Raw genomic sequence first — 21,567 nt, forward strand, 5'->3', positions numbered from 1 at the left:
TTTTAGTATTTCTATTGTGAAGATATTTATGGAAATAAAATATAAGAAAAGCATATTATTGAAAAGTATACAATAAAAATTAACAAAATTAAATTATAAAAAGATAAAAATAACACAATTAGTCTTTATTTGCACTTTTAATAAGAAAATTTAAAAAATAAGTTTTTAGTTTGTTTGAAATTTTATAAGAAATATATGTTTATGAAATTATAAAAATAAGTTGTTTTTTTTTAATTTTAAAAATAAAAGTTTTTATTTGAATTAATATAATAAATATATGTTTATGTAAGTATAAGATAAAATTATTGAAATCAAAACAGCAAATAAAATTATTGAAATGAAAATAACAAATAAAATTATTGAAATCAAAACAACAAATAAAATTATTGAAATCAAAATAAAATTTCAAACGTTATAAAAAAAATGTATCCAATACATCATATTCCCAAAATACTTTTAAATAATTTTAAAAAGTGTTTTTAATAATGATTAAAAAAAATAAAAATAATTTCAATAAATATAAAATAAAATCAAAATTTTTAACCGTTTTATTTAATTTATTGTTACAATTTAAATTCTTTTTAACTCTTATCATAATTGTCAGGTAAATATTTTTTAAATAAATAAATCTGTAGCAATCAGGTAAACCCATCTTTTAGAAAAATGGATGGATGGTAATAACGTATATACAAACATGAAATGACTTATTATTAAGTACTGATCCAGAACACTACCCAGGGTCGCATCAGCATTTTTTGGCAGTTTACAGAAAGTTACCAGAAAAGCAGCAAAAAAAAAAAAAATAAAATAAAAATCAACATGATCAGCCAATCAGGAATCAGTTAATAAGTTTTATCGTTTTATGTTAAAATGCTATTTTCAGCATTTTGAATTTATCATCTGTGTTTGCGTTGGCATTTTTCAGCTCCCTACAGTAAACTGCCAGAAGATACCAACATAACCTTGGGTCAAGTTCTGGATCAGTACTTTTTATTATTTAGATTCTAAATGATTCATCGATCAGTTTGTTTTGCCTGTTTGTACTTATTTAATCATTCATCGAATGAATGCTGATCACCACAGTAGTAGAAACAAGTGTTAGCGCATCATAGTTCCAGTGGCGAATCCCATAGAAGCAAGGGCCTAGGATGAGTTTGTTATCATATTTCACTGTTCTGAGTCAGGTTTTCAGCTGGCCTCCATATTATTTCTTTTTAATCCTGAGGTAGAACTGCTTCACCGACTCTGTAGATGAAATGATTTCGGTGACGACAAAGAATGTGACTAAACCAGTAAAGTTGTCTCCAGAGGAGAGGTTGATGCTGAGAGTATATGTTGCAGTGAGAACGAACAACAGCATCTGAGAGGAATTGTTGTCAGTGAACACTAAGCATGCGACGCAATCAGTCATGATCGAACACCTGAAACTACCATGAGTCACTTATTCTCATCACAGCTCTACAATAGAATGGTGACGATGAGAGTTTGGACCAAAACCAAAATCAAAAACAAAGATGGTAGAAAGTGACCTGAGCATTGCTGCTGTGATTATTATTTCAGTGATACATCAACTCTTCTGCAGTGTTATTTAATGTTGAAATACAGTGGATACATGATATACAGGGGAGTGAAAAGTAGGTATACAGTAGGTATACTATTCTAGAATGTGCTAAAAAAATATTTATGATCAATTAAACATACATTTCTGCTTTAAACACTCAACTATTAAATTATTTCAGCAAATCAAATACTTACAGAGCCAGTTTTATGAGGTACGTTTTGTGGTCCACATCATAAACATTCACAACTCGCAGGCTGAGATGACTGAAAAAGAGTAACACTCTGTTATTATTGAATTCAGTTGGTCTTTTTTTGCTTTTTTAATTGGTATCATATTGGAAACAGGATATATTTTAGGCAAAGGTCACAAAAACGTTACATAGTCAATCGCACCTTAAAATAACCTGAATTCATGAGAATAACCACTTGCCATGATTATTAGCACCTTATCTGAGAGTGTAACATTCAAACACCTTGCTCTAACATTCACAGGTAATATGAATAGGAACAAATATGCAGAGGATACTGCCAAGTTTGCTGCAAAAAAGTTAGGCTCTCTTTACCAGGCTAGAAAACTTATCTCACCTGCCTGCCAGTATCTTATTTCTCTACAAAGCCACAAATACTCTGAAAATATTATGCCATGAAGACATTACTCTTGAAAGGAAATCTTACAGGGAGAGTGAGTTATTACTCTCAGAAAACATCACTCCAAAAAACATTACTTTTTAGCATTGGTAATCTTCTTACTTCTCAAAATTATTGACTTTGAGCCACCATCTTCTAGTATCTACTTCAGGAGAAAATAAAAAACAAGAAATAAGACTGACTTGTTTTCTTTTTTGAAAAATCAAATTTAAATGAACTTATAGATACTAGGGTATGTTGACCAAAGGGCCAAAGTAGAAGAATGAGTCAGCCACCAGGATCTTGTCCAAAGGCATCATGGGACACCACCCATGGTTTAGAGGTTGTTTTGTTTTCGGGAAGTTTTACTCTTCTGCATAGGGCTGCAGTCTGCAAATAAATCGCCCCAGCAACAATGTGTTTCTTTTCAAGAACTTTCAATCTGTGAAATTCATTGCCACAAGATTGCTTCTCTGAGTACTACAACATAGTAAAACTAATATCAATAAATGCTTGTCATAAGTAATCATGTTCATTTGATTCATCATCTTCAATTGTTTCATTTAGAAAATTATCTGCTTTGGTGTTATGAGGGACAAGAGGATACTCAAAACTTTTTGTACACCACCACGTTTTGATATTGAAGGTGGTGTGAGTTTTACTCTTGGTACAACAGTGCATTATTTGGTAATTTCGGAAAGCATTTCTTGTAGGGTACAAAATCGTCTTCGAAATCTAGTGAGCAAGGACTTTTTGTCTTCCTATTTCTTCTTTCTCACAGACGAGATGTTGCAAGTTTATCTTTGCTCTATCATTACTTTTATGGTAGGTGCTCGACTGAGCTTCAATCTATGGACTCCACTTTCCCATAAAAGTTCTATGATAAATACTCATCTATCTACAACAACTGTCAACAATTTCCCTAACTCTCTATCTGTGCTTAAAACTAAAAAAAAAATCCCATGAACAGAGTTTCTTTCCTAGAATTACTGTGGGGCTGCTTCTCAGTTGACTATAACATGATCATTTTCAAGTCTAATATAAATAAGTTCTTGTTGAGCTGTTCTCTCATATATTATTGAAGTTCTACCATTACTGTTGTCATGGTGTAATCTCATTGTCTACATAACACTCATTAACCCTTATCCTAGAGTGACATCTGGTCTTTGATAAGCGGTGATTCTCAAGTAAAAAAAACATTTGATAATCCAATCAGTAAGGAAAAAGAAAAAAAGTTTAAAGCTTCTCATCAGAAGAGAAGAAAAAATAATGTTATATTTATATTAAAAAAAAAAAACTAGCATAAGAACATTAGGCTAGAAAAAAAAAAGATATACAATAGGTATATAGAGGCTGAATAGTAAAAACAAAAAGAGATAAATAGAAGAAATCTACAAAAGAAAAGATATATAGGAACAAAGAAAAAATAGTATAAAAAATATAATAATAATAGAAATAAACAAAGGTAAAAATACAATAAAAAATATACAATAAAGATAAAAAAAAATTTTTAATTGTAGTCCAAACTTTAGATAGTTAAAATACGTAAAAGTTTCCAGGAAGCAAAGTGATAATCCAGTAAATATATATAAGGATTGTTCCAAAAGTAATACCTCCTACTTTTTATTCCACCCGAATGGATAAGAAGGGATTGCAAATTGCATTGTTATGATGACTGATCTTATGCATTTATGACCTGAAAGTTTCATCTCTCTGTTGCAGATATTGACAGTATGGAGCTCTAAGAAAGCAACCCCTATCATGAGGGTTCATCAGAAGCAGAGATATGTCATAGAATACCTCGATGAAAAAAAAATTGAACCAAACATTCACCGGCGCCTGTTAAATATGTCAGAAAGATGATTTTTGATTTTTGGAACGGCTCTCATAAATATATATATCATTTCATATGTTCACATAAAATGTCATGAGGTTATATAATATTTAGGAATAGATTTTTACTATTTACTTCAACAGTGCTCAATACATAAGTAAAGCTAGGTAGAAAGTAGTGATGGGACGATTCCAATATTTTTCCCGATTCCAATACAATTACCGATTCCATACTAAATTTCCAATTCCGATACAATTACCAATTCCGATTCTCTATAATTTTCTAATTATGTAACTGTAGAGTTGTTATTTTCCCCCAGTTACCGTAAAAAAACACAAGTTAAATGTGCAGATATTTTTCCAAGCGTAAAATTACACATGTGGAGGATTATCGATATTTTTTGCTTTTGCTTTAAATATTTATTTTATCATGATTACCAGCAATGGAAGATTTTGCTTTAACCAAAATCAAATAAAAAAAACAATTAAAAGTATCGTTTTGGCATCGGAAAATAGGCACCAATTTTTTCAATTCTGATACCGATTCCGATACCCCCAAATTTGTCGATTTTTCCGAATACCGATTAATCATCCCAACACTAGTAGGTTGGTTGGTTGGTTGTTTTTGTTTTACGGCATATCAACGCTTTTCAGGTTATTTAATGCCGAATTCAAAGATTTTGAAGAAAAATTTTTTTAATAGAATATATTTGTTGTTTTCACGTCGGTTTCTATTTAATCCATAGTTGGGACCCTAACAGGCACTACCACTCCGGGTCAGAGTGGACCTGGGAGCAATGGTAATTAAAGGGTGGCTCCACATTCCCCAAAGCCCACAAGCTGGGGCCTCACCACTGGATATAGTTTAAGGTTATATCCAGGACCCCCATTGAGGGACTTTTACCCTCTGCAGGGGGGGCAGTCGGCATATTCTAATGCCCCACCAACAGGGCCCCCCAACACTAGTAGAAAGTTATGACAATTAAGCTATTCCATATTTCATTCACATGAGGAAACGTCAAGCTAAAACGCATAGAATTCGTGTTACATGTTTTTATATATTAACTCAACACATTCACAAAACAAAAAGGTATAGCACTTCATAGAAAACAGAATAGAATAGGAAGTATATGTCAGCCAAACCTTTGTCTGGGTGAAACTTAATCATCAGACATTTAAACTTCTGTTAGATACTTACACAGAAAAGGTAGCATGCTAAAATAATAGCGTTATTATGTAGAAACACATTCTTAACATGAGATGTTTTGTAACTATTCTGTATTTTCATCTAACAATTATGAACAAAAGATACAGTAAAACTTTAATTCCACTTGAAATTACTATAAAAATATAACACGACACCTTCTCTGCATAAGTATACGGTACTAGTGCACTTAATGATCTGCGCTGAAATAATAAGGTTATTATTTAGAAAGCCATTCTTAACATGGGGAGGGGAGGGTGTTTTATAACTATTCTGTACTTTAATCTTACAATTTAATAAAAGCAGATACTATAAAACTTTAATTAAACTTGAAAATACCATTTAAAAAAATAGTGCGGATTAATAAGTGCACTAGCATCAAGTATAATTCTGTTATTCTGAAAAACAGCCAAGTTCGTTTGCATATTTTAAAACTAGTAAACATTAATCAGAAGTGATTTTTCCAATGAATTCATTGTGAATCACAAATATCAGCTGACAAAGGATGTAAATAAATACGGATGGAACTTGATCTGGATCACAAAATATACCGTAAAAATTAGAATTTAAGTTGAAAATTTTATGAAAAAAAAAAAAAAAAATAGCACCATCCGTAAACTACAAAATACCCGATTTTTCTTCCCTAGACGACGATAAAGCATTTATTATACTTCTAAATATTTATTTGCAGATAATAAATTTTTTTAATCACATTTAAAAAAAGGAAAAGTCATTAATCGCCTTTGATCTAAAGTGATAACAATATCTATCATACTCTTAACTAGAATCATCTCAGTCACCACAATACCACATTTGGTGCTTATTTACATTGGTGATCTTTTAAACCAACGCATTTCAGGTGAAAACATTATTACAGACTTACATATCATGGCCAAATTAGTATGAATTAAAAAAAAAATTATGGTCAATGTGCACTGGTTGTCCAACCTCCAAAGGGCGTTTTTTTCCAAAAGTCGTTCTTGACATGGGAGGCTTAGGGGTGTTTATTTCGAAAGTCGTTCTTAACATGGGGAGGGTGGGGGACTTTATTCCAAAGGCCGTTCTTAACACGGGGAGTTAGGGGTGTTTATTCCAAAAGGCATTTTCTTATTTTCAATCTCTCTGTAATCAACTTTTTAAAGGTAAGTCTTTGAGTGGTGGGTGGTCCCGGGTCCCCCAATGCCCTTTCAACAAAATTACGAAAAACGATCCAGTAGATGATGTTATAGAAGTATTTTTAATAATAATAATAAAAATCAGCCACAATTAAGTTCCGAGATAGCTTGTTTAAAGATACTGGACCCTAAAGTCAATTTAAGTCAAGAGTTTTCTCCCTTGTTTATCATACTGAATTGGTCGCACAACTCTTTCACATTAAAACATACGATGAAGAGTCACAGCCTCTTTTTTTCTGTCTTTTTCGCTTAAAGTAAGCATCTGCCTTATAACTTACTTACGTGTCATGGTGAAATTAGTATAAATTCCAAAAATTACAAAAAATGATTCAATAGAAAAACTATCGAGTTTCATCGTTTGTGCGACCAATTCAGTGTGATAAAGAAGGGAGATAACTCTTGACTTAAATTGACTTAAGGGTAATGTTTTCACCTGAAATGCGTTGGTTCAAAAGATCATCAATATAATAAGCACCCCACATTTACTGTAGTATTTAACATATCCTCGAATTTGTTGAAAATTTGTTTGTCAACAGTGCAAAAATTCATTGGAATAAAGTAGGGAGGGGGTAAAACAAAAAGCAAAAATTCAGTTAGTAAAACCCTCCCAACCCTTTATAAATAATAGACCGCTTACTGTTTTCCGGTTTATTCAGAACCGAAAAGCGGAAGGTCAATTTCTAAATGGGAGTGGGACGTAAGTGGGAGAATAAAGAAAATGAGGATTTGGAGTTTTGTCAATGAGTGGTTTTCTACCAGATACTAAGCTTTGATCGTAGCAAAAAGCAAGGTTAGTCGTTACCGATCAATATGAGTAGCCATGATGAGGACCAATCTATATGAGCACCAACTTTTAAAAGGTAAAAACAACAACATGTGGTGGCCATGTGGCTATTATTGAGAGAGAAAGTTTTGTAAACCTCTGACGTTAAAAAGTAAATACATTTAAAATCAGTAATTAACTGATCGGTGTTTAGTTGTTGCTTACCGTTGCAATTCATTGACGCTGACTTTAATATCAACAGTACTAAAACGAGTCTTCATCTTGCTTAATTTATATATTCTTTTGAGCGATGAATTCAAAACAAAAGTGTGCGATGATAACCTGCTACGCCATATTGCTTTGGCGATACCGCAAACATTTCACACGCAGTATTTGATTGGATGAAAGCATTTATTTTTAACTAATCAGAATTTAGTTACTGTTTTGGAACGGGCTTTTGCTCCTAACAAAGGTTAGCATTCCTCCACGCAAAGGTAAGGTATAATTTTTTTTTTTTTAACTTTTCTCTCTCAAAATAATTTTAACTTGATTATCCGTGACCCAGTTAGTCAGTATATATATATATATATATATATATATATATATATATATATATATATATATATATATATATATATATATATATATATATATATAATATGAATTCACACACACATACACACACAAATACATATATATATATATATATATGTATATATATATATATATATATACATATATATATATAATCTGAATTCACACACACACATGCACACACAAATATATATATATATATATATATATATATATATATATATATATATGTATAATATGAATACACACACACACGCGCATACTCAACAAATATATATATATATATATATATATATTTATATATATATATATATATATATATATATATATATATATATATATATATATATATATACTCGGGGGGTTTTATTCAAAAGTAATGGACTAGTGAATTCAACGAGGTTGTTAGATAGTGCTCAATAAAAAGAGCTGATAATACTTGTTTTTATATAAACATGCTCACATCCCGCTGCTACAAACAGCCACTTGTTTCAATCAAACAACAGATATCATCAGGCAGCGACTTGACTATTCAAATGTTCAATGAATAATCTAATGGGTATTCATTGAACATTTGAATAGTCAAGTCGCTGCCTGATGATATCTGTTGTTTGATTGAAACAAGTGGCTGTTTGTAGCAGCGGGATGTGAGCATGTTTATATAACAATAAACAAGTATATATATATATATATATATATATATATATATATATATATATATATATATATATATATATATATATACTTGTTTATTGTTGTAGGGGAATAAATAAGAGCACCGGATTACCGGTGTAGGGTAAGGAGTGAGGTCCCTTGAAAAAAGAAGAGGAGAGTCCGTACACATGAGGCATGGACGCAAAAAGTTCTTCTCCTAAAAGACAATGTTGGACAGGCAGAGTACAACTCTAGAATACAGTCCTCACTCCTCCCGTAAACCCCACTATTGAAGTGAGTAATCTTTTTACCTTAATGTTCTGAATTGTAGTGTTGTCATGTTTTCATGTTTGTTAATAAATTCTTGTCGTTTATACTTGTTGTACGTTTAGTAATTATTAAAGCTGGTCGGTAGTTTTGGGACTTGGAAGAACCTAAACCCGTACCAACATTGTTATATAAAATATAAAAATATATATATATATATATATATATATATATATATATATATATATATATATATGAGCAAGTAGTTAATAAAACATGTTAAAAAACACTTTGAAAAAGAGTTAAAAACATATTTAATTTGAAAAGGAAACACTTAATAAGTGGATAGTCCTTAATCCGCGGAGTTTCGAAGAAATACTTTCCTTCTCATCAGAGGGTAGGAATTAGCAAAATGCGGGATCGGATTTTGCATACAAAAGTATTTGAAGCTCTATCTCCTATTTGCTTTTATCGAGCTTTTACATCTGGTTGAGATTACTTTATAAATATTAATTCTTTAATATTTATAATATACTTTAGTTTTACAATCTTGGATCATTTTGGTAAATTTAATTGTAATTTTTATTTTATATATATATATATTAAATTTATTTACACACAAATATATATATATATATATATATATATATATATAATATGAATTCACATAAACATACACACACAAATATATATATATATATATATGTATAATATGAATACACACACACACATACTCAACAAATATATATATATACATATGCATATATATATATATATATATATATATATATATATATATATATATATATATATATATATATGAGCAAGTAGTTAATAAAACATGTTAAAAAACACTTTGAAAAAGAGTTAAAAACATATTTAATCTGAAAAGGAAACACTTAATAAGTGGATAGTCCTTAATCCGCGGAGTTTCGAAGAAATACTTTCCTTCTCATCAGAGGGTAGGAATTAGCAAAATGCAGGATCGGATTTTGCGTACAAAAGTATTTGAAGCTCTATCTCCTATTTGCTTTTATCGAGCTTTTACATCTGGTTGAGATTACTTTATAAATATTAATTCTTTAATATTTATAATATACTTTAGTTTTACCATCTTGGATCATTTTGGTAAATTTAATTGTAATTTTTATTTTATATATATATATATATTAAATTTATTTACACAAACATTGATGGCTGCATATGTGCATACATGTTTCTGTAATCACCCATTATTGGGGAGATTACGTCCTCAGTTTTCGAGGGTAATTCTTGACCTGAAGACGTAATCTTCCCAATAACGGGTGATTACAGAAACATGTATGCACATATGCAGCCATCAATGTTTGTATAAATAGATTTAATATACCTGCTCTGTTTACTCATTGAACACTTTTTGGTGGACACATGTTGTTTCATTGGATGTACTTCTAGGAAACTAAACTCTACTTCCATAATATATATATATATATATATATATATATATATATATATATATATATATATATATATATATATATATATTAGTCCTCGCGCAAAAGAGCAGGACACAAAATGTTTTAAATAATAGTAACAGAATAACAATAACAAAAACTTTCGCTGGCAAGGACTACTATTGACTGTAACCAGTTATACAGTCCTTTTGAAATTTACATCTCTATTTTTCTCGTTATCTACTGAATATTTTTAATGAAACCTATATGAAATATGTTCCTTATTAAATTGTAAAGATTTTCTATTCTGAAAGAAGTTTTAAAAAATTTAATCTAAAAAAGTTATTTTAAAGTTTTTGTTAAAAAAATTCAGTTTTTCTCATTATTCAGACATGTATGACAAAGAGGGAGTTGCAAAAAATGAGTTGCGGTGTGAGGAGAAATACAAACTGGAACAGAGAGAATATTCAGACCTGTAATAATACAAAGAGGGGGTTGCAAAAATGAGTTGTAATGTGAGGAGAAATACAAACTGAAATAGAGAGTAGGAGAGTTTTTATAAATACATGCAAAACCACATTCTTTTTTTTTAAACCCAAATTAATAAATTAAATATAATCTTAAAAAGATACGATACAAGTTAGAAAAGCATTTCATCCAAGGCATGAAAATTGTTAAACAAAATGTTTTTACTATAGGCTTTAAAAATAAAGGTACAGGATTCAATTTGAAATTTATTTATCTTCAAAGTGCACTTTTATACATTTTACAAAGTAAGGTATTAAATTTTTATACCTTACTTTGTAAAATTTAATGTTGCTGTCTGTCTTTTCTATGTATATATTCATAGGTTAGCGTATGTGTTATTTAGTTTGTGTGTCACGCTTATATTCAAGTGACTGTCATTTAATTGTTATGACCTTCCATTTCTTGTAATAAATAATTTTACCAAGAATTCTTCATAAGTTTTGGTTTCGGTTTCAATTATAGCTGATGGCACTTAAGTTATATATATATAAAATAAAATTTGTTTGCTCTTATATATATATATATATATATATATATATATATAAGTATATATATATACAGGGTGAACAGAAAGTCCTTGGACCATTTTTAGTTTTAAAATTAAATATTGTTAAAATCACTTTTTCTCTTTTCAAATAAAGTAAGTATTTAGTCTAACTATTGATCTAATTATTTTCAACAAAAGTATTAAAATAATTTCGTTTAAACTTTCAGAAAAATGAGCAAACGAGAGGCCATAATTCAGCTTCATTGCACAAGAAGACAAACTCAGAGATCATTAAGCTCTTGAAAGTGGCTAAATCTACCGTGTACCATGTTGTGAACAGATTTAAGGAACTTGGTACATCCGAAGACCGTCCTAGGAGTGGAAGACCTCGCACTGCTCGAACAAAGAAGGTGATTAAAGCTGTCCGAGAGAGGGTAAGGAGGAACCCGAAGAGATCTGCAAGACAAATGGCTAAAGACATGAATGTGAGCGTGATCGTGATAAGAACCATCGTAAAAAACGATCTCCAGTTGTCCCCCTACAAGATGAGAAAGAGACAGTACCTAAAACCGGCCCAAAAGCACAAGAGACTTGAAAGAGGAAAGCTTCTTCTTGGAGAACTGAAGGCTGGCACGGCAGAGCGAGAGATCGTTTTTTCTGATGAAAATCTCTTCACAATTGAAGCAACTGTTGACAATCAGAACGACAGAGTTTACGCAAAATCTTCAGCAGACATTGATGACTCCGTGAGAATAGTTTTCCGCCGATAAAAGCCGTCTTCCCTTATGGTGTGGGCTGCAGTCTCCAAATCTTGGAAGTCGCCTCTGATTTTCGTGAAGCAGGGGGTTAAGATCAACACAGATCGCTACATTAATGATATGTTGGTTCCAGCATTTGAAGAGATGAAGAAACACTTCAAAAATCAGCCTTTCACCTTCCAACAAGATGGAGCACCATCCCACACCTCCAGAAAAACTCAGGACTGGTGCCAACGTCATTTTCCAAGATACTGGAGTAAGGAGATGTGGCCTCCTGCATCGCCTGATTTGAATCCCATGGATTTTTCGGTGTGGTCTTTGTTGGAGGCAAAGGTCTGTTCTGTTGCTTATCCAAGTGTTGATGCTTTGAAGACATCTCTTCTGAGTAAAAGGGCTAAAATACCTCAGGAAACGCTGCGTGCCTCGGTTGGTAACTTCAGAAAGAGAATTGAACGTCTAATCGAAAGTAAGGGACATCACATTGAAAATAAATAATTTGAATTTATTCTTGGTTTCCTAACTTATAATTTTCATTCATGTTTAATTTATATTTTTGTAATTTTCTATTAATAAACCATTTTGAATTGGTCCAAGGACTTTCTGTTCACCCTGTATATATATATAAAATAAAATTTGTTTGCTCTTATATATATATATATATATATATATATATATATATATATAAGTATATATATATAAGTATATATATATATATATATATATAAGTATGCATATATATATATAAGTATATATATATATAAGTATGTATATATATATATATAAGTATAATATAGTATGTATATATATATAAGTATAATATAGTTTTGGCAAATAGCAAACAGAATTCTGAACAGAAGTGTGCGCTCCATTCCAACTATCATCAATGGACCTGAGGTAATCTCGTCAGCATCAGACAAAGCCAAACTCTTTGTCAAGAACTTTGCAGCTAATTCTACCTTTTGCGATCAAGGCCACCAACCTCCAATATTTCCTCCTGTATCTGAAAACACACTATGTGATATACATATATCTGTATGTGATGTTGTCAAGCTAATCAAAAACCTTGATTCCAGTAAAGCAACTGGCCCGGACGGTATTCCAATTATAGTACTCAAAAAACTTCAACCTGAACTAGCGCCCATACTTACAAAACTTTTTAAACGTTGTCTTAAGGAGAATAGTTTCCCATCTCCCTGGAAAATTTCATCTGTATGCCCTGTATTTAAGAATTCAGGTCATCGCTCATCCCTCTCTCAGTACAGGCCAATAAGTCTCCTGTGCGTCATGAGTAAGTTGCTGGAATCTGTGTTAAATACAGAAGTAATCAACCATCTCAACAAAAATAACCTTCTTAGTGACACTCAATATGGTTTCCGTTCTGCTAGATCTACAGCAGATGTGCTTACAGTTATATCTCATAGGATTAGCAAATCTCTCGACGGAGGCAACCTTTCTAGGGCAATTGCTCTTGACATATCTAAGGCCTTTGATAGGGTATGGCATAAAGGTTTACTTCATAAGATCTCTAGCTATGGTATAGCTGGAAATGTCTTCTCAATTATTAAATCATTTCTTTCTGATAGGTTCATAAGAGTAGTAGTTGATGGGCAAAAATCAGAAGCCCACAGTATTAATGCCGGTGTCCCTCAGGGGTCCATCCTGGGCCCAACTCTTTTCCTGATTTACATTAATGATCTTCCAAATCACATCCTTACATCATTTGTAGACATTTATGCTGACGACACTACCATTTATGGTAGCACATCTAAGACAGTAAACGACCAAGTTCTCTCTAATTCTCTCTCCTCTGATCTTGAGCATGTAGTACAATGGGGAAAGGAGTGGCTGGTTACTTTTAATGCATCTAAAACCAAGCTTCTCTCTTTACATCATCAACATTCTGATCCACATCTGGCATCAATTGAAATAAATGACTCTCGTCTTCAGGAGGCCTCAAGTTTTGACAAGCTTCTGGGCTTGACCATTACTCCTGATCTTAAATGGAACACGTACATCAAATCTGTTGCCAACGCCGCTGGAAAAATGGTGGGATCTTTCTATCGATCCAGTAGATATCTCACTGCTGATGCAATTCTCTATCTATATAAGAGCCAGGTATGTCCAAGGATGGAATACTGTTGCCACATCTGGGCAGGAGCTGCTAGAAAGGACTTGGCCTGCCTTGATAGAGTTCAAAATAGACTTCGTAGCCTCGTAGGAGATGTCCTTTTCTCTTCCTTGCAACCTCTATCTCACAGAAGAGACGTTGCGAGTTTGTCTCTGATGTATCGTTATTTTCATGGAAAGTGTTCGACTGAGCTTCAATCTATGGTCCCCCCTCGCAAAACTTTCACAAGAAACACTCGTCTAGCTGTAAACACTATCAATAATTCCCCCCACTCTTTATCTGTGCCTAAACCTAAACGTAGATTCCATGAACAAAGCTTTTTTATTAGAACTGCACGCCTGTGGAATTGTCTTCCGTTTTCCTGCTTTCCGGCTGACTACAATATGGTTGTCTTCAAGTCTAACGTAAATAAGTTCTTGATGAGCCGTTCCATATAAGTTATCAAATTTAACAAATTTTCATTACTAATGATTATTATATTGTCCAATTTCTACTGTACACTCTTTAACCCTTATCCTTGAGTGGCCTCTTGGCCTTGATAATGAGTTGATACCTATGAAAAAAAAAAAAAGAAAAAGTCCAATGTGAACAAGTTCTAATTGAATCGTCCCCCTAAGTAATCCAAGTTTCAAAATTCCCACTGTTTACTATGCTAAAATCACAATGACTAATGTATACCTATTAACCCTTATCCTCGAGTGGCCTCTGGGCCTTGATAAGTGGTGACACCCTTGTAAAAAAAAAAAAAATATATATATATATATATATATATATATATATATATTATTTAATTTTTTTTTTTTCTTCATAAGTTTTGGTTTCAGTTTCTCAAGTCATATGGATATATTTTTTTATTTTTGAAATCAAAACTTTATAATATATAAGAACTGATAGAAAATTGACTATAATAATATATACAAAATCTACATGAATTAAAATGTCATATTTAAGCATATTTTACGACCGAGCTATGCTGGGCGTCCCTGCTAGCTTAGATAAAGACATTTGGAAGTTAAATTAGAGTATTTAAAGTAGAGTATTTAATTACAAACTCATCTAGGGATATAGTCTGTCCAATGCCAGTTTCACTTAGAAATAAAAGGAAACGCTAAAGTTTATTTCAAGCAAAATCAATTCTTATTTGCAGTCACGAAGGACATATTTTTGTATTCTTCAGAATTATCTAATCTATTCTCTGCTTAATTTGTCCCAGCTTGTTTGGCTCATGGGTCTAGTAGTTTCCATCAATTCACTCATTGCAATACAACTTCCTATTCCAGTAGCTTCTTTCCAAAAACTGCAGGCTTATGGAACTCTCTTCCTACTGATTGTTTCTTAACTTTCACGGCTAAGGCCAATAGGCTTCTTCTGTCATTGTGATAATCATCTCTTGTTAACTCCTTACGTCAAGTGGCTTCATGCTTTGTCTGGAGCAATTTCCATAAATGCTCACAAGTGAATACGTAAAATTAATAACCCATTCACATCATTCTCATTCTCCATCTTTCTACCTCTCTCTATGCCTATAACTGTCTCTCACGTCACACTTTCTCTCACTATTTATCTCTTAATCTATCAGCATACATTTGTCAACACATTCATTGTATAAAGTGGGAGATCATGTTTGGAGAAAAGCACTAAATGCTTGGTGCACTACAAGGTTTTGCAGTGGACGAATAGAAAAAAATAATAAGTCCTCAGACTATGTTGATCGATGGTGTCCCACGTCATGTGAAAGATGTCCGTCCCTGTTGTGCCTCCTCTACCTCGGAGAACGATGAGGAAGAAAACATACAATTCGAGGATGATCCTGATCCTCTATTGCCCCTTTGTATGAGCTCAGAATGCTGCCTATGGAACCAGAAGAGGAAATTCTGGAACATGCCAGTGGTGATGACAGTAGTGATGAAGAAGATGGGAACAAAGAAGTAACGCCTTCAATACTACGTAGAAGTACACGTCGAAGGCGATCACTATCTCCCTGCTATTTATGTGATAGTGATATCAGGAGGAGGTGTAATAGAAATCATCACTCTCACAAACGACCTAATGTTTGCTTAGCCTGTAAAATGAAAGCAGAAAATGTAGAAAAGAAAAGACAAGCATAATTTTGTAGGTCACTTATTGCTGAACGTATGCCATTAATTTGTATATGTACACAATTGGTAACTGTTAAATGGGATGAATTCTAAAGCAGGAGAGTTGAGTGGAGTTTTTTGTTGGACAACTTAGAATGAGAACCAATGGTGGAAGATAATCTATATATATAAAAGCGAAAATGTGTGTATGTATGTATGTATGTATGTATCTATGTATGTGTGTTTGTATGTCTCGCAAAACTTTCAACAGAGGCGATGATTTTCACAAGATTGGTATCATTTTGAAGCTTGACATCTTGGACAACAAATATCGAAAGATTGGCCAAAAATATTAATTCCTTCACCCTAAACGGACCCTTTTCTACAAGGAGGGGTGGCGAAAAAATCGTTCCTTCATTTTCTCTCCTCCTGCTACTACAACAATGACGTCATGTTTGACCTAGAAAACATTGACGTTAGTTTAAACCACCTGCAAGTGTTTTTAAAGATTTAATTTTATCAGTTCTCAATTGTATGTCTCTTTGGCGTAGGGTAACGTGTCAGGCTTTTTTTCCGCCTCAGCCTTGATGCTTTAGGTTCGAGCCTAGTTTCCTACCTAAACTTTTTTTCCTCTTTTACACCTTTTTTTTTCTTTTTGCTTTGTTTTGGTTTTTCCAATTTTTTTTACCATCGTGTTTTTTTATAATAAAACAGGGTCACCCTCTCCTACATACACACCTCCAAACATCCGGGCAACGCCGGGTACCCCTGCTAGTATCAAATACACGAGGATTTGTCGCAAGTTGAGGAAAGAAAGAAAAAAGATTTTTGCGCATTGTTGATACAATGCGCAAAAATCTTTTTTCTTTCTTTCCTCAAGAGGACGGTTTTACACTGCCAGTTTTTTTGTTTTTTTTTGTTAAACATTATTCTTGTTGTTAAACATTTTTTTTGTTGTTAAACATTTTTTTTTTGTTGTTAAACATTTTTTTGTTGTTATTAAACATTATTTTCGTTGTTAAAGATTTTTTTGTTGTTAAACATTTTTTTTGTTGTTAAACATTTTTTTGTTGTTGTTAAACATTTTTTTGTTGTTATTAAACATTTTTTTTGTTGTTAAAGATTTTTTTGTGTTAAACATTGTTTTGTTGTTATTAAACATTTTTTTGTTGTTAAACATTTTTTGTTGTTAAACATTTTTTTGTTGTTATTAAACATTATTTTTGTTGTTAAACATTTTTTTGTTGTTATTAAACATTTTTTTTTGTTGTTAAACATTTTTTTTGTTGTTAAACATTTTTTTGTTGTTGTTAAACATTTTTTTTTTGTTTATTTGTTTTGTTCCCTTTCCATTTTATACTCTCATTTTCAACCTCCTTCTCTTCCTCACTCTGCCTCCACTACTTTTTTATTCGCCCTTTATCTATGCTTTTTGCCTTTTTTTTTTCCACCATCCAAGCATTCCTACAAATTCTAGAAAACAAATGATTATAATTATTTACACTCTGTTTATTCTCTGCTTCGTTGGAATTCACTTTTTTGTCCCTTCCCAAAGCTAGTAAATTTGGCATGAACGTCTGAACTCCAAAAATATTTTCAACAATGGAAATCTTTCCAAACCCCCCTCCCCCGCCCAAAAAAAGTAGCATGTACGTGCGAAAATAAAAAGCTAGTGTGAAGTTGGAAACCTCTATAAAGCGAGGAGAAAAACAGCCAAAGTTGAAAAAAATCGTTCAACATCAAACTGAACGAAAAGAAAAAAAAATAACAACGCTTACTCAACACCCAAAAGAACTCAGCAACTAACATACCAGCTTCAACTCACACATAGCTATTTACATACTACAAGCAAAGATAAATATGCATACACTTGTGACTACACTATGAAAATATTGACTTCAAACTACTATAAACATTTACTAACATTAAAGTAACTTTTATATCCTTGTTTCTTATATGAAAATGTTTTCTTATATACTCTTGCCCTTCTCCATTTTTGATTTTACAAAACTATTTATGTTGTAGGTAGCACTTACTACCTGGTGACTCTTCTATTATTTTAATATTTCATTTTATTTTCATTTTATATGCATACATAAAATATCCTCTCATTTTCTCCCTTCGCTAAAACAATAACTTTTATACTCTAATATATAATAAATGTCAGTGTGATTATTGGCTACACATAAGGGCACTTCAAGATGGCTTCTACCAAAGCCAGGGATTATGTCACACATTAATTTACAAATGAAAATGTGCATGGTGACAAGATAACAACAGGGTTTGAGTAGATGTATTTACCCGGCATTGCTTGGATGGAGATATTATCATACTCCCACCTCCTCTTATTTATGAATCTGCATTCTTAACAAAACCGGATATTTGATTCTTGAACACCTTGTTATATACTTGTGTGTGGGAGGGAGGGAGGGAGATAATAATGATGATGATGAGGTGTATATATTCTTGTGTCTGTGGTGTCTATATAATTGCGACATGGCCATAGCCGTCTGTCTATTTGCGTGTGCTATTCTTTCATATGTGTGGATGTGTGTAACATACATGCATATAATGAAAGTCCTAACTTCTCCTTCTGTTCCTGGCCCTGTCGGTGGGGCATTAGAATACGCCGACTGCCCCCCTGCAGAGGGTAAAAGTCCCTCAATGGGGGTCCTGGATATGACCTTAAACTATATCCAGTGGTGCGGCCCCAGCTTGTGGGCTTTGGGGATTGTGGAGCCATCCTTTAATTACCATTTCTCCCAGGTCCACTCTGACCCGGAGTGGTAGTACCTGTTAGGGTCCCAACTGTGGGTTAAATAGAAACTGACGTGAAAACAACAAATATATTCTATTAAAAAAATTTTTCTTCAAAATCTTTGGATTCGGCATTAAATAATCCGAAAAGGGTTGATATGCCGTAAAACAAAAACAACCAACCAACCAACCTTCTGTTCCATCTTGTCTTGTTAACTTGGAACCAAAATCCATGCTCCAAAAACACAACGCGTTTCTTATATCACACTCTCTGAAAAGGTTTACCACACACAACCAATTTCTGATTTCTTTCTCTTCTTCATTTTTCCTAGATGACCAGTCTTCTTCGAATCTCGCTAACTGCCTTCTAACTGCTTTGACGAACTGCCCAGACTAAACTCTCAACTGAACTCTCTCAAACACATGTGCGTTTCTCCTTTTTATATTATGGATGGGTGTGTGTGTGTGCATGATCTCCAACCGGATGCACTTGCAGGCAATATATTCACAACATGTCAGAGTTGTGTCACAGGGTTTGATCAAACATTTTCACCCCCATTGCACTCAAAGACATCCTACATTAATCGCACTATTCATGTCAAGGACTCCATAATACACCTTAGTATGACAGAAATGATCAATTTCATCCTTTCCATGTATATCGTCACTGTAGCCGATCATTCAAATCTCATCAAAGCGTTGTAATCAGCAGCAGCTTGCAAGGCTGTATAAAATGTATGCATTTCTTCACTCAGCCTTACAGATGGAGCCTTGCTACTGGGGTTGTCATTAGACAATCCAACAACAGCCTTTCTTTTTAATCTTCCTTTGGGCTCATCAGAACTAAGCTTGTCTTTTTTTTAAACTCACATTACAGATCCATTGTATCAGTCTCATATTTCTCTCCATGTAACCCGACTGGCCAGGTTTCACTTCCATACATCATCACACTGTGTGCCTGATAGACAATTTCCTTAATCAACAGTGCTAATGCTCTGCTAGTTAGTAAAAACAGAAGTTTTCTGAATTAACTCCTAATGATCACCATGGTAACAAAACTTCAGTAGCTTTACCATTCAGATATACTTTCTCTACATCTGAGTTCTCATCCATCTTCATCGTTTTGTACTTTTTGCACATAAACTGGTGATCATTTCTCAATTTGTCAGTAATTGCATTGCATTCCTTATGTATCCTGTGTGTACAGGTGCCATACTCTTCCAATCTTTTTATTCTTTTGTTTCTTTTATTTAATTGGAGAGAGAGAGAGAGAGAGAGAGAGAGAGAGAGAGATAGCAAGAAAGAGTAGAGAAACTGTATAAAATAAAAGTGGGAGTGGTTAAACAAGATCCAGTGAGAGAGGGTGAGGGTGATAGACAGAAACTTAGCAAGAATTGGGATGCTTTGTGTGTTGCTTGTAAATTAAGGTTAATTAATTAAAATGAAAGTTTATTCAAATATAATTCAGTTCTAAAACTAAGGAATATTTTAGCATATCTTGTGTCATTAACATGTATAGAAAACAGTCAGTGCTCAATAAATTACAAAATCCTAATAACTATTTCATCCGATGGGTAGCTATTCTATACAAGTCCTGGATATGACAAATTCTCAGCAGGCGGCTGTTCTGTACAAATTCTGGACTTTATAATTTTCTAGCTAAACAGCAAAATTATGCTGAAATGCTAAAAAGATTTCATTTTTATGGATCAATTCTGGTTTCTGATTGGTTGATAGCAGAACACGAATTAATTTGGTTCGTCAGTTCCTATCAGCAGTGTTTATGAATAGAACCTCCCAACTTTGAAGGAGCATACCCTATTTATTACCAAAATCTATTGACTGACATCATAAAAAAATCTTAGCACAGATTTGCATTTTCAAGTTTTCTAAACCAATTACATTTGAATAATTTTTAAGCAAAAGGATTTGATTACTTTATGATTTTTTTTCAAGGAAATCACTCTTACAATTAGGAAGAAAAGACTTTCTATTGATAAAATTTATGATTAAATTTATGATATAATTTATGATTAAAAGCCATAAGGGAGAGGACATATCTTAGCTTTTAAGGCATTCTACCATTGCATAAATATCATAATGCAAGTTTTGTTTTCAATATATATAGTTCCCCTCGTTTTTTTTTTTTTTTGTCTTTTTCTCCATTAATTACAAAGAAAATCTCTTGATAAGCGGAGGCATAATCGATCAGCTGACCTTTTCTTTCATTAGCTTTTAATCATGAATCTTGAATTGTAAGCCAAGTTTAATTTCAGAAGAGTTTCCGATGGGTAGCTATTCTATACAAGTCCTGGATATGACAAATTCTCAGCAGGCAGCTGTTCTGTACAAATTCTGGACTTTATAATTTTCCAGCTAAATAGCAAAATTATGTGCTGAAATGCTAAAAAGATTTCATTTTTATGGATCAATTCTGGTTTCTGATTGGTTGATAGCAGAACACGAATTAATTTGATTCGTCAGTTCCTATCAGCAGTGTTTATGAATAGAACCTCCCAACTTTGAAGGAGCATACCCTATTTATTACCAAAATATTGCAACAATGAATATCCATAAAAAATAAGTCCTCTCTTAGTAATTGCGATATTAAAATGTTGTACTCCCATCAAAATCATGAAATCTATTATATATATTATATTAATAAAGTTGAATCTGCATAGTTTATTCCACCATTATATCTTAATTTGCTTCAGTTTGTGT

At 32.5% G+C, this 21,567-nt stretch overlaps 1 protein-coding gene across 1 annotated transcript in view; it reads right to left on the reverse strand.

Moving 5' to 3' along the window:
• Positions 1 to 7,608, reverse strand: part of LOC145256202 (ribosome quality control complex subunit NEMF-like) — a 121,736-nt gene extending 114,128 nt beyond the window's left edge. Inside the window, exons 1-2 of the mRNA XM_080114815.1 lie at positions 7,388 to 7,608; positions 1,756 to 1,824 (exon numbers count right to left, since the gene is read on the reverse strand). Of these exons, the coding sequence (XP_079970941.1) occupies positions 1,756 to 1,824; positions 7,388 to 7,443 (125 nt within the window). The 5' untranslated portion in view covers positions 7,444 to 7,608. The remainder of the gene's footprint in view (positions 1 to 1,755; positions 1,825 to 7,387) is intronic.
• Between the last annotated feature and the right edge of the window lie 13,959 nt (positions 7,609 to 21,567).

Source organism: Euprymna scolopes, chromosome 32, assembly GCF_053919585.1.
Source record: "Euprymna scolopes isolate OS-2025 chromosome 32, ASM5391958v1, whole genome shotgun sequence".
Taxonomy (NCBI): domain Eukaryota; kingdom Metazoa; phylum Mollusca; class Cephalopoda; order Sepiida; family Sepiolidae; genus Euprymna; species Euprymna scolopes.